At 38.5% G+C, this 14,756-nt stretch overlaps 1 protein-coding gene across 19 annotated transcripts in view; it reads right to left on the reverse strand.

Annotated features, from left to right (window-relative positions):
- Positions 1–545: 545 nt before the first annotated feature.
- The window catches only part of SYNE1 (spectrin repeat containing nuclear envelope protein 1), a 613,834-nt gene continuing 599,623 nt past the window's right edge, over positions 546–14,756 (reverse strand). For 11 of the 19 annotated variants that reach the window (XM_073672712.1, XM_073672713.1, XM_073672718.1 and 8 more), the window contains 4 exons: positions 12,736–12,948; positions 11,473–11,565; positions 10,617–10,675; positions 546–1,380 (listed from right to left, as the gene is read on the reverse strand). In XM_073672712.1, coding sequence (XP_073528813.1) covers positions 1,140–1,380; positions 10,617–10,675; positions 11,473–11,565; positions 12,736–12,948 — 606 coding nt within the window. In that variant the 3' untranslated portion in view covers positions 546–1,139. The remainder of the gene's footprint in view (positions 1,381–10,616; positions 10,676–11,472; positions 11,566–12,735; positions 12,949–14,756) is intronic. The other 8 variants (XM_073672730.1, XM_073672719.1, XM_073672720.1 and 5 more) reach the window with 3 other exon arrangements.

Here is a 14,756-nt window from a genome sequence, read left to right on the forward strand (position 1 = left end):
GGGTTTTCCAAGATTGGAAAACTTCTGACTAAAGGGTAAAAAGTGACAGAATCTACACTCAACTCATAAATCCTTTTCCGCTCCGGCACCAATGCTCCAGTGGTCCTTACCTAATTGTTGGCGGGAGCAGCAGATGATTTTTTAAGCGAGTACAGATCTGTTTATTGAGTGCGTGGAAATCATAGGACTACACTCAGATGACATGTGAGTGAAGTCTGATTTCCGTGCACTGAGGCAATGGAGAAGATGGAGAAGAAGGGGAAATTTTATTCTCCATCTTCTCCTCACAGTGTGCTCTGATTCTGTCATTTGAGAGAATCGGATAACACTATGCTGACACTCGGATCAGAGTTTCAATAGCAAAATAGGCCCGATTTTCTTGGATGAGAGAATCTATGGCCGTCTGCATGAGCCCTTGTGGGAAGTCATTACAGTGTATGTTTAGTTTGGTTATATATCCCCAGCAAGTCAATAGTGTTGCCCAACGTAACAAAAAGCAAAACACAGACACCATTATATTTTACAATATCTATAATTGCAAGAAATCAATACAAACAGAACTTGGCTTAGCAAACTGTACATACATAAATAATATTTTCTAATCTCTTAACATTTCATAGATTCTTCTGAAATCATGATTTTATTTCTTACATCCAGTTTATTAACCAAAAAAGTATCATTCATTTGTACATCCTTCATACTTTAACTAGAGTTTTACAGTGATTTCATGCTTCCTTTAACACACCAACACACAGAAAGCCCGTAAACCAAAAATGCAACAGGGAAAAGTAAAAAAATATTTGCCATATAAGCTATTTAAAATTTTATATTACAAGCATCTAAAATAGCTTCATAATTAGAGACTTTTTGTCCAATACTGATAATGCTCAGAGTAGGAATTACAGAACTGAATTTTACAGTTATATTAGAGATGTCGTCTATGTATCGTCTTCTACGTTAATCTTGATGTCACCTTTTTAGTATAACTTAAGTTACTGGAACACAGTATCCTGTGACCAATACAGTATTGGATTTATGCTGAAAGGTAATTCAGGGAAGTAAAGCTGCCAAGATAAGTGCAATAAAAAGCTGGCAACAGCTCATATATATTCCACAGTGATTTCCATTAAACAGGGTGTTCATATAGGTGGTGGCCCATTGGTATATCTGAGCATCGGGTGGAAAGACCGTGCAAAATTATTGGACAAAGTACAGCTGTAGTCTTCTTCAGTCATTGGTACAAGACAAGCAAGACCAATTAAAAGCAGCAGAAGAAGTTGAAGTGGCAAGGCGGCCCGTAAAACCCGTAGAAAGAATGACTGCTGTCCTTGAACCGCATTGGCATCAGAATGGCAGGAACCTGAGCCATCGTCTTTGGACCTAATGAACAAAGTTAAAACAATGAGTGCAAAGTATTATTTATTCAACCACAGCCGAATAAACTTAAGGACATTCGACAAATCTAGATCATTACTGCCTAAATAGCTCAGTCAGCAGATAACTAGCCATATTCTGGTAACTAGCTCGAAATATGTATTCGGAGTATAATTTCCAAACTAAATACACAATCGTAGTTTCTGCATACTTTTCCAATACAATATTATATGGTACATGATCAATAAAAAAATCTTGCTTTGTGTAGTTATAATCTTGCACTGAATCAATAGCCATAGAGTAAACTTAATAATATAATACACTGTATAAGTTAGATACCGCTACCTTGCAAGAACATAAAAGTCAAATTATCTCATTATCACTCTCCCCTGTGGGGGAGAGAGCCAGGGGACCCACATGGGAGCGGTGGGTCCCTGGCTCTCTCCCTCACAGGTATATATCCTTGTCCTTATACTATTTTTACCTTATAGCCATATTTTTCCCTGCTGTTTGGTTTAGGATATGGTTATACCATTGTTTTACTCCCACTGTGGCATTAATTCTGTTATTACTACTGCTAATCCTATCGTCTAGCATGATGTTATTACATTCCTTATATATGATATATTCATTGGGACTGTGGGGGATACATATTAAGGTGCTCAGGTGTCCCCACCTTCAACCTCACTGTACAGTATATGATTTTCATACATAGTATATTTAAAGCTTTTCAAATTGTCTATTTGTTCTCTGGTCTGTTCTATTGGTGGTAAAGATATAAACATTATTTATGTGACCAGACCCAGTTACATTGATTGTGGTTCTAGGTGTGTTCTTAATTTAGTCATGTTGCAAGGTTTGCTAAAGGATCAGCTTCCTTTCTCCGACAGGTGGTAAAAGAAATACTACATGCCAGTGCACAACATTTATAGCCTATCTAGTCTGTGATTATACAGGTATTTGGTAATAAATTTACACTTATCCATTTGAAAGGTGATAACTTCTAGATAGATCGGTGCCCATCCCCCTTTTGAATTGAGTGACAGTGCACATTTTTGACCACCAAACCATCCTCTATGGGACTGCCTGAAATAACCAAGCGCCGCAGTGTGGATAGGTCATACCATCATCTCATTGAACTAGTCCTTTAATGTTAGATCTTTGGTGGTGTGACTGCTGTAAGAGGTCTCAGTTGACTTTTTCTGTAACTCCCATAGAGTAGCTTGGAATGACTGTGCAGACTCCACATATATCACATATCTATAATATTTATATCACATATAACATTTTATTTTTATACAATCCCAGTAAAGGAGTTGTCTCAGGTTTGTAAGCTACCTCCTGTCCATGAAAAAGGAATAACTTCCTGATTGCTGGGGGTCCAACCGCTAGAACCCCCATCGATCCTGAGAACCAAGGCTCTGAAGAGCTCCGTGTGAATGAAGTGGTGTTCAATCATGTGCACTGCTGCTTCATTCATTCTTAATGGGAGCGCTGAAGACCAGCTGAATGCTGCGCTCTGCTAACTCTGGCAGTCCCATTAAGAATGGATGGAACAGATGTGTTCCTCATCGACCCCTGCTCCTTTCATATAGGGCCCTTCAGAGTCCTGGTTCTCAAGATAGTGGGGTCGGAGTGAATGTACCCCCAGAGATCAGAAAGTTATGCCCTATTCCATGGTTAGGGGATAACTTCCAAACTTGAGGCATCCCCTTTAAATATTAATGTTACAATGAAAAGAATAGCAATCAGCCCATATTGGAACCAGACTTATTTGTACAGTTTGTTTTCTTCTATTCCTTTTATTACATAGTCAATTTGATGGCAAGTTGAACTGCGCTACATAAAAAAACAATTTGTACTTCTTTTACAAAACAGTAATTGATGGTGCACAGATTTCTTGTACTCTTTATATCTGTAATAAAAAAAGCAGCAATCATTTACAAAGACTAATGTTAAAAAAGCCACATTTCAAATGGTTTAACTGCTGGCTACACGCGTCTGGGGTAATAAAAGACTGGATAAAGCTTTATTACCAATCTTGAATTCAATTTTTAATAAATCTACATAGAAACAGACTGAAAAACAATTTGCATCTAAGTATACACGTGCCTTTACCTGTGTATTCAGCCATGTTACTACAGATATAATGTGACCATTTATTCTCATAATAACACATTTCACCCCTGGGGAATAAAGAGTTCCTCCAACTACATTTATTTTTGGCAAAAGTAATTGTAGCAAAAGGACTATTCTAAATCCCATTATTTTCTGTGTGGCTATTCACATGTCACTCTTTTTTGTGACCCGATGGTCCACATAAAGAAGGAGGAGACAGGTCTTATTCTTGTTTGTTTTCCAGACAGAAATCGTCCATTGAAGGTAATGTTATCTACAGTATGTGCTGTCTGTTTCTCATGGACTAGTTGTTAGACAACTTCCATGGATAAAACGTGGGCTATCACCTGGATGGTCCATTATTTTCTGGATGCAAAATGGGCACATGTGAATAAGGTCTTATACAGGAGCCTGTATGTGAATCAATGTGGCTTTAAAGCAGTTAAAGAGCCTTTGTCCCCTGATGCAAGTCCAGTTTTGAGTTGAGTCATTTGACAGCTTAAAGGGGTTTTCCCACGGATAAAAGTAATTTTTAATCAATAGATCTTTGAATAATAATAACTTTCACAATTGGATGTGTTTAAATAAAATGTCCCTGAGCTGAGATAATCTTATAAATGTGCCCCTGCTGTGTACTGTGTAATGGCTGTGTCTGACCGTACAGGAACATGGTCTGATCATACCACATCTCCTGGCAGGTGAGGAAGGAAAAGAGTATACAGACACTACAGCAGGGGATCACAGCTGATTCTTTCTTTGAAGTAAAACATTGTTTAAAGACAGGCAGTGAAATGTTTTACTCACAAAAAGAATCAGCTGCAATGTGCATCACTAACAAGCTGTTTTCATGAAAATTGGTGCAGCTATAATGATTTCATAGCGTTTAATATACTTAGATCCTACCTGCCTTTTCAGTCATAGGGGCATGCTTGTCATATTCAGTCATGCGCAGTGAAGCTGGTAATCACACAGCCTCACTGTGCAGGCGGCCGGACATATACAAGTGCGCCTACGCCCCACAATATCAGCAGTGAGTGAATGCTGCGTCCCACTATGACTAAATATGACAAGCACGACGCTATGACTGAAAAAGCAGGTAGGATCTAAGTATATTAAACGTTATAACATCATTATACTACCACCGGTTTTCATGAAAACAGCTTGTTAGTGATGCACATTGCATCACTAACAACGCTATGGGGGGCAGTCTAGAGGGCAGCTAGGATGTGACAGGTTCCCTTTAAATACATCCAACTGTGGAAGTTATTATTATTCCAAGATCTATTGATTAAAATGAACTTTCGTTTGTGGGAAAACCCCTTTAATTTTGGGCACTTTCACACAACTGTGTACAGATCTAACTAAGGTTACTCAGAAATCACAGTTAATTGGGACAACACGGCACAAAAAAGTGTAATTTGACACCTAGCTTAATATTGGTCAGTGGCTCGTTCAATGTTAAGTTAGTTATCTTAAGTGAGATAGCCTTCTGTGACAAGTTATCAAGATGGCGTGTTGCAAAAGGAGTATTTTTTTTGTGCTCGCACAAAAACAGATCCTTTCAAATTGCATGGCTACCCTGAGGCTCATAAGTAGGTCATACACACTATATGGCTGCCGGCCAAATGATGCTGCGGACGATGGTTCAACTGACAGCCATCTCAGCTGCCTCTCTTATACACAGAGCGATCGTTTGGCCGTGCACTCCTGTATACTCTATGAGAAAGCTGCCGGCTTACATGTTAGCTGGTGGCATAAATATGTGATCGGCAACCCGAAATGAGACATGCCGACATTACTCTAAGGGGTATGCCCGCCTATAGGCTTCATGGCCGAGTCTGATCAACAAAATGGATCAGAATAGGCATGAACTGATTTTAAACTTGAAGGCACAGAGATCTGTTATATTAACACATCTGTAAGTAGCTTCAATAAATTCTGTGGGTCCATGTAATTGTCCATTTTTAAAACAAGAAATACTATTGTGTGAATAGGGCCTAAAGATGTGGCCACGTGATTCTGCTCTGGGAATTAATTGATCAGGATTTTTATAGCGGGAGTTCAGGGGGCGCCTTTTGATATGAAATTAAACAAGTGGTCCAGCAATTTATTTTTCCATCCCTGCAGCCTCATTTTTCTTTTACATGATGCACTTACTTCTATGTAGTTCAACCTCCTCCTTGCTTCACTTCAGACTGTCTTGATTTTTAGATTTCATCCTGCACTGAATTCGACTAGACTCTGCTAAAAAACCCATGATGCATCAGTACAGCATCACATGACCAGCTAGAATCAGGGCCATATCTATCCTCAGGGAGAAAACTGTGGCTATCCTCTCCTCCATATACTCCTATAGAAGCTAAAATTTTATATAAAAATATAGAGTGCAGAAGTCTGTACAGTGCCGGTCACACAGTTATAATGTAGGAAATCACAGTTTAGTCATCTTCATTAATCTTTGATATGAGTTTCTATCCCACACTCTGTGGAGAACTTTAGTGGTCCATTCCATGCAAAGAGGGTAAAGAACTGCACCTGGAAACTAAAGGCCTTTAAAGGGGCTGACCCCCAAACAAAGGACATTTTAATTAATAGATCTTGGAATAATATTAAGTTCCACAATTAGAAGTGTTAAAAAATATGGTTGTGGCTGACCATGCAGGAACAGGTCATCATCACAAATTCTTCACTGTATGAGCAGTGAGACTATGGAACTCTACCATTACATGTTTTAATGGTTCATTTACTAAAAATGTTCTAGATGCCTGGATGCCTTTTATGAAAAATATAATATTACAGGTTGTGGGTGCTACAGTAGATTCTGTGAAGGGACATTGATTCAGGGAATTAATATGATTGCCGTAAGTGGAGTCGAGAAGGATTTTTTCCCCTAACATGGGGCAATTAGCATCTAATTCATGGGGTTTTTGACTTTTCCTAAATCAAAATGTAAGCTTACAGGTTTAACTTCATGGAATAATGTCTTATTTCAACCTTAGTACTATGAAACTATTCAACTGCATCATATACAAACTTCTATAGACTGAGAAGCTGACCCCCTTAGAGGATATAAAGGCATGTGATTCCCAATGAGTCACCATGAGCTCAATGACCAAACTGAAGTGCATTTTCAGATAAAAAGGAAATACTACATAAGGTAATATTAGGTGAATAAAATATACTGGGGGACTAATGAGAGGATGAATTAAAAGTAATCACTAGAATTCTCTGTTAAAGGTTTTTTTTGACAGATTCCCTTTAGGGTCCATCCAGATGTTTTGCTATAATCTTTTTTATAAAAAAAAAAATAAAAAATAAAAAAGCAGCTGCCAGATGTTAATATAAAGTCTACAGGAAATTATAGTATTTTGTTGTCAATTTTGGAATTTATGGCCTTTTTTTTTTTCAAAGAGCCGCAAGCTAAAAGTAAGGCTTTTTTTTTCCTCTATTGGAATTGCAGTATGCCAAAAAAAAAAATGTATAAAATAATGTGAAAATAAAAAAATCCATAAAAATGATTGATATTCATGGATTGTTTTTCACATGCTGAATGAATAGTGCATGTGACCTAAACATAACTTTCATTTTCATGGTAAATCTGTGTGATCTGGACCTGGATGGTGGAGCACAATGTTCCTTTGGTTCCATATTGTGGAGCTGTGAAACTCTGCAGCAGTGTATGCTGCCACCAGATGGTACCATATTCTCCCCTAGAACCAATGCTGTGTTCTGAATAGGGAGAGGGAAGTAGCCACTGCACTTCTGGCAGCTCTCTCTTGAAAAAGCATCGGGCATGTTTAAATTCAACATGCCCCAGTATTTTTTTTCCTGACGAACACCAGCTAAGCAACAAATATATATTAGAGAGCTGGCCAGTCCGGCTGAAATCAGCAGGTGCTGACCTTAGTCTAATATGTATGGCCGCCTTACATTTCATACTGGAGTACCGCTTTGGCACGACAGGTCTCTAAACAACTGAACTGTAAAGAAAAAAAGATGATTAGGCACTCGAACGATAAAAACACCTAAGAACCCACATTATTAAATGTTATTGCAGTCAAGGCACAAACAATACACACAGTCTGTATAAAAATGTTTCATAGTCATTAAAAATCCTGTAAAAGCTCTTTATTTTGTCTGGCCTTAAACTGAAGTCTATCAATGTTTACTGATCCAGTGCAAGATCAAACACAAAGTACTCTGATCAGAAGCATTTAAAATAATAAGGAACACAGTGACAGCCTGTTCTGTGCTATCAGTTACTACTGCAGCTGACATCAAACACAACCTGTCTGACTTGTGCTTTTGATTAAGCGCTCTATTCAATCGCAACTCGTTTTTATTCCATGCTTGCCTGAATGACAAATTGAATATTGTGCTGTACTGCAAAAAGATGTGTTAATCAAAAGTGCCGGTGGAGAGGAAGAGTGCTGCTGGGCGGTTATTAGGAAGTGAACCTTGCTGAAAGCTGCAAAGCTGTTAGGACGCACACTGGGCCAGATGTTTGGCAACGCAAGATGTGAGCTGCAAAGGCGATGAGAGCTCAATGCTTCTATTATCACACTGATTAAATCACACATGCTCATCAGCTTGTCAGTGATCCTGCTGGTTACCCTCCGCTCTCCATAGATCCATGCTGAGAGGTAGTGCCAATAAACTGTACTCATTCATTCTGTTTCCCCTATCTTTTATTGTAAGCTGATAATCATTGGTGGAAGTTGAAGTCTATTTACAAATCGTGAAGTGCTCTTGCCATGCGGAGATACATGAGGGGCAAAAATATTTACCATGGCCACATCTATATAGACAATTTCGATAAAACTCACAGAGAAGCGTCTATCTGGTTCTAACTGTAACAGCACCATCATTGTCAGACAATAATATTAAGATGGCAGTACTTTTCAAAGCTGGGCATCCAGTCACTTAAAGGGGTTATGCAGTACTTTATATTGGAGGCCTATCCGTAGATCAGCAGCCAAATGTGCTCAGTTGTGGAGTAAAATTACACAGCTCCGTCAGCTGTATAAAGGCCACAGTGGGGTACTGAAGATATATGTCTATTAATGTGATTAGGGGCGGATGTGCAGTACCCGGTCATGGCCACTATACCATTGACAGAGCTGTGCTGCTCGGCAAATGAGCACATCCGGCTGCTGACACCAAGAACACCTGATCGGCGGGTGTCGCACCGCCAACAATCTAACATTGATGACTGTCCTAAGGTTAGGAGCACACAACAGTATTTTCTCTCATCTGAGAGAATCGGGGCAATTATGCTAATCACTCGTATATTAGAGTATGATCTGATTTTCTCTGATGAGGAGAAGATGAGAGAAAAAACTCTCCATCTTCTCCCTTCTGTCAGTCTGTGAAAATCGGAGGGCATTCAAATGTCATCCGAACGCAGTCCGATTTTTTCCACAGACTCATTGACTTGCAAGGTCGGCTGCGATCTGATAATTGGATCCAACTCAGACATGCTGCGATTTTTCCGACGGTCCGAGAAAAGAAATCGGACATGTGCAAGGCCCCATCGAATAACATTGGGCCAAGTGCAATCCGATATTTTGTCGGATCACACTCGGACCAGAAATACAATCATGTGCACAAGCTCTAAGGTTAGGCCGTCAATATAAAATACCAAACATCTCCTTCAACGCAGCTATATAGAAATATTTTGAGGCAAATGGAAATGCCATGTGCATGGGATGATGAGCAAAGAGGCAAATGATTTCATTTCTGCTTAGTCTGTGCCTTTATGATGTCAAAGTGAAATTACCTATATAAAATCATTGTTGGTTACACTATGAGATCTAGTGTGTTTAGACTATCACCAAAAACATAGCTTGGAGATTTTGGGTGCAGATACAAAGTCACATAAATTGTTATGTGCCCAATATCGTAATGCTTTATTCCGGCGAGGCAGAGGGGCTTTTAGCCCATTAAGGCACTACTTCAACCTCTGCACATATTATTACAATACCACTATCTAAGTACTTACACCTATACAGCTATATCATGTTAAATTAACTGCTCTATAATTACATAATATAATGGATGGTTTGTTACAATGGCTTAAGCAACAGCAAAAACCACTTGTAAGACCAGTCCTACCATAAACACAGTCCTATTTGCAATATTTATTGAATCTCTATATACTAATGTGCTAAGCCGTATAACCATTGATATAACAAGCTCTTATTAATTGTGGCTATAGATACCTGACACTTTCCACAACAACATATATCATAGGATATTTATATTCGTATATATTTCTAGAACATTAATGTCCATAAGTGATGAGTGATTTCTAAAGTGATCAACATAGTGTCTTTGATGGTGTCTAAATGAAGGCTTTGATCTACTTTGAAATTTGGATAAGTTCAGTCCACTAAATATTCAGGTATACTGGATTTTCATTGTATACTAATATTGAATTATTTTAAAAGTGATAGCATTATCTTTATAACTAACTTTTTTTTCTGCTAATTCTTTTACTCAAAAGTAATTGTTTGGGGGCTGTAGTAAGGGAAAAAATGAACTAATGCAAAAAATGAAAAGAAAAAAAAAAATAAATGACTGAAGCACACAAAATAACAGCAACTAAAATACAAAAGCTTTTTAAGCAAAGATGCAAAACTGACTAAAACAATATGAAAAGCAAAAGCTACAGTACCGCAGCTAGTCTGCACTCTTGTGGTCAAAAGTGTGGGAAAGTTTTCCAAAAAGTTTGAGAAATGTGTTAGTAGGGATTAGTGAGGTTAGCAGAAAAAGGAAAAAGAAACGTCACCAAATCTAAGGACCAAAGCTACTGTAATAATGATGAGCACAAAGGAAGCAAATGCCCACAAAATGGACAGTCCACTTTGACACTGATTCCAAAACTTCTGGAACAGAGCCTTAAAGTGAGATCTAGAAATATAGAGGATGATAAAAGTATGCTCCATACTGAGTAACCTGCTGTCCTGTGAGGCTCAGCAAAGTGCACCGATAAAATGGTGACAATTCGGTTAGAAGACACGGTTTTGAGGACCAGGGTTGACTTTCTTTACCAGGCATGATGAACTTGTTCTATCATCCTCTGTGTTCTAGAGAAGAATGTGGAAACCAGGAGAATAAGGTACCTGCTAGGTGGGTTGTTGACAGAGGGTCCAGGCTGTGAGACACTACATTTGCCCCGTGGCTGTTTGCAATGAACAGGGGGTAAAGAAAGAAGAATGTTCAGTCCAGGCAAAAAAAGACAAGCTACCGGTAAAAAGAAAATCAACAAAATGAAAAGTGCAGCAAAAGAAAATAAAATCACATGAGGTGACCAATACCCAGGAGATAAGGAAACTGGCTTTTCAATTTTGAATCCAAAGCTACAATTCTAGAAGAACACAATGTGACATGCATTGTAAGGGAATAAACGATACGATTCCACAGAAAATTCCCTATTATTTATAAATGACATTTTATTAAAAAGGTTGTTGTATTAATTAGATATAAATATTTAAAACTGTTGCTATGTCACTAAAGATCATTTTTACAATAATTTATTTTTCCATTTTTTTTTTTTTTCTGAAAAATCTGAAAAGCCAGTTTTCCTTGACAATTCATTACTAGGACCTACAGGGATGAATGTAGAAAATCAATTAAGAAGATCATATAGTTTATAAGGACAGGTGTTATTTAACTAAAGTATAAATGAAATCCAAAAGTCTCCAAACCACCAAAAACTGATTAAAATATAATTGAACGGAATTATAAAGGAGGGGTCCAAATAATCCCAGCTTCGTTAAAAGATGTATAATTTGTCTTTAGGTCATGCAGGAGGGAAATGGCAGGGATCTAGGAGAGCTGAACATTGCAGCGTGAACAGTTCTTGGGAATGTGGGATGTGTTTTCTGCCCTTCCTACTGGATTTTGTAGTGAAAGCTTTGCCTGGTGTAATCCATGGATTTTTATTTTCTTCCTAAATGGACACTTCGGTTGCATTACCGTTCTTTCCCTACTAGGGGTACTTCTGCCCGACACAGGACTGAGGGATCCGGAAGTATCTAACTCATCTGCAGAAGACCATGAGGACAACTCCTAGTTGTAAAAAAAGCAGTATTAACGTCTCAAAAACTTGGATATTTTTTATACTAAATGTATTGAAAATTATAATATCACTCTTTAGAAAGCAAAAACAATAGCATACTATTGAACTTAAAGATTTCTCTACACCTTGGTTAAGCTTTTCTATATACGAGCCTTATTACTTCCATGTAAGGCTTTAAGTTAGGAAATACCTTATATAGAACCTGTCTGCACAAAAAGACTGTTCAAACCAGACGAGCACCGTGCACCCTTTCGTGGCCAAACAGTTCAGGGCACTTTTTGGCCACTTTGTTTTCCTTATCTCCACTAAACAGATGGAAAACAAGTAGGTAGGAAGTGACAAAAAACCAAGAGGACAACACTCTATAAATCGGCATCAACCTAAAGCATACCATGAGAAAGCTAGAGAATAGCAGAAAGAAAGAAGGATGCCAAAAAGGGATCACCTTAATGTTTATTGGAAAGCCAGCCAAAAATATCTAAAATCTATTAAAATAGCCCATAGGCTGTGAACACCTAATTAGACAAGCCAACGATAGGGCTAAAGTCTACCCCATCTAGTCATATGATACACGGGATGCTGGTAAAAAATGCATCAAACATAAGTATGTCCAGACCATAATATAGTGATGATAAAGACTGGTCGGGTAATTAAAAGTGACATTGAAGACATAAATAGAAACAATCAAATGTAAATGGTATCAAAATAAAGCATAATATACTGCCAGCATAACCTGATAAACAATTCTAATGGACAATAATCGGTCAAGAAAAAGGCATGATGGAGAAACCAGTGAGAAATAGTGAGAAGATAGGGGGAGAGAACCCAACAAGTAGGTGGGAATGTCAAGAGTGCGCCGAGCACCTGTGCTTTGTTTGACCAGTCAGTTTTGTGCTGATAGACTCTCTTTAAAACGATTTAAGTACTTTTAAGACAGTAATTTAACAGACACAAATCAAAAAACAATTGTAATACTTTCTAAAGATGTTGACAGCTTGCTAAAATTATAACACTTCCTCTTCCTAAAGTATCCTTAGCAGGGTAATATTACTGCCAGTGCCCCGTTCACAATAACATTCTAGTTTACCAACAACTGAATCATAACACCTTCTCTAAGTTTGAGAATTTCTGCTCGCTCACAATAAACCTCAAAAACTTACCAGCTGACTGCTGGAAATGTCCAGGATTTTCTCGATTTCTTTGATGTGCTGTGTCACTTTCTTTAAGAGCACTTTAAGTCTGTTCCCAATGACATGCACCTTCTCTTTGGCTTCAAGACAATCCTTGCCCTCCGCATTGACAAGTAGCTGGCAGGACATGTCTTGTAGAGATGCCACCTTTAGCTGAGATTCAAGCAGCTCGCGCTTGATTTGCTGTTACATAAAGACAAGGTCAGCAGTGTCCTCAGATATCTACACATTTTAATTGAGGCAGTAATTTCAGATTTCAAAATGAGCTTCCTTTAACCTTTTCACCACCAAGGACTTAGTATTAAATGTATGTTAAATATTAGGGCTATAGATTCTTATCTTTTAAATGATATCTGCAATATTCTGGGCACTGTGCTCCTCTGAATTCAAGATGCAGTATGAAAAAGTTATACCCTCTGCTTCTGCGTAAGGTGGGGAAGGACTGAAGGGGGATGTTCCATACAACATTGAAAGGACTGATTCACGGCATTGTATTGTCATCTTCACCCATGTCCAGTCTCAAAAGAAGAAGAAGGGGGAGAGGTACAGGAACTTTTCTTCATGTTATCACCCCTTCTACTATGTTTTGTTCTTATGGCTATCATATTTAATGGGGGATCTTTCTTTTTTACAAAAACATATGAGAATTAATACATTTAAAGCGGTTGTTCAATAATAGACAATCCCTCCAATGTCCCCAATATGACCAGTAAAATAAAGTAAAGAAAGAACACTTACCTCCCGGATTGTTGTTGCTCTTAGTCCTGTGTTCCCTGACAATCTTGTGACATTGTTTATGTGACATGAGTGCCACAACCCATCAGAGGCCGCTAAAGAGCTGCAGCCTTCATAGCTCTATCAGATGGAAAAGCAGATAGACGGCAGCGCTCACATGAGATAAACAATGTTGCAAGATCGCAGCCACAAAATCACTTGTTAAAGAGGTTGTCCACTACTTTATCATTGTTGACCTATCCTTAGGATAGGTCATCAATGTCTGATCGATCGGTGTCTCACACCCAACATCCCCGCCGATTAGCTGTTCTCAGTGTCGGCGGTGGCGGCAACTGCTCAATTGCGAAGCTGCTCCGTCTTCTGATAGTGGCCGCGGCCGGGTACTGCACATCCGCCTCCTATTGATTTGAATACAGGAGCAGATGTGCAGTACCTGGCTGGGGCCACTATCAGAAGACGGAGCAGCTCCAGAATCAAGCATTTCTGGCCGGCGGCCGCCAACACCGAGAGTAGCTGAACGGCGGGGGTGCCGGATGTCGGACCCCGATTGATCAGACACTGATGGCCTATCCTAAGGATAGGTCATCAATGACAAAGTAGTGGATAACCTCTTCAAGTACATTAAAATTCGTGGCTTTTTTTAACAAGTGTGCTCAGAGCAGAGGAGTGTGCCAGTCCAGGAAGTAAGTATGCATTTTTTTTATTTTTACTAGGCACATTATAGCCACTCAAAAGGGGTTGTACAATAATGGACAGCCCCTTTAATAACCCCCTGCATCAGTCCATTTTCAGTCCAATTTCATCCATTCTTTGAGTGTGTCACAACTGTTTATTGCTATCTGGATTGCAGAGATTTTTGATTTATTCACTTCTCGTGACTATGTGAACATATGTGCATGTAAAAATAAATAAGTGACATGTATAAACTCTGCCCACTTTGTACGTTATTTTTTCAGGTATTATACATCTTAGGCTCTGCCTGAGTAAGACTGTCAGCCGCAAACATTGATTTTTTTAATGCATTTCTATCTCCTTACTGCAACGTTGTATGAAGACTCCCATAATTGTGAAGTTCTGAGTGATATTTTCACAATGCATTAGCTTGTCTGCTTTTGAAAAATATACTTTTTCTATATTTGTTAACTAAAATATCTGTGTTTATCAAAAATGTAAAAATTGTCCTGACAATGAAAAGTTTAGTGATAGATTCTATATTGTACTGTATAAAGAAGTGCTTTATATCATGTGAGAAGAAC

Source organism: Phyllobates terribilis, unplaced genomic scaffold, assembly GCF_046119375.1.
Source record: "Phyllobates terribilis strain yellow unplaced genomic scaffold, ASM4611937v1 Scaffold_3__8_contigs__length_932513732, whole genome shotgun sequence".
Taxonomy (NCBI): domain Eukaryota; kingdom Metazoa; phylum Chordata; class Amphibia; order Anura; family Dendrobatidae; genus Phyllobates; species Phyllobates terribilis.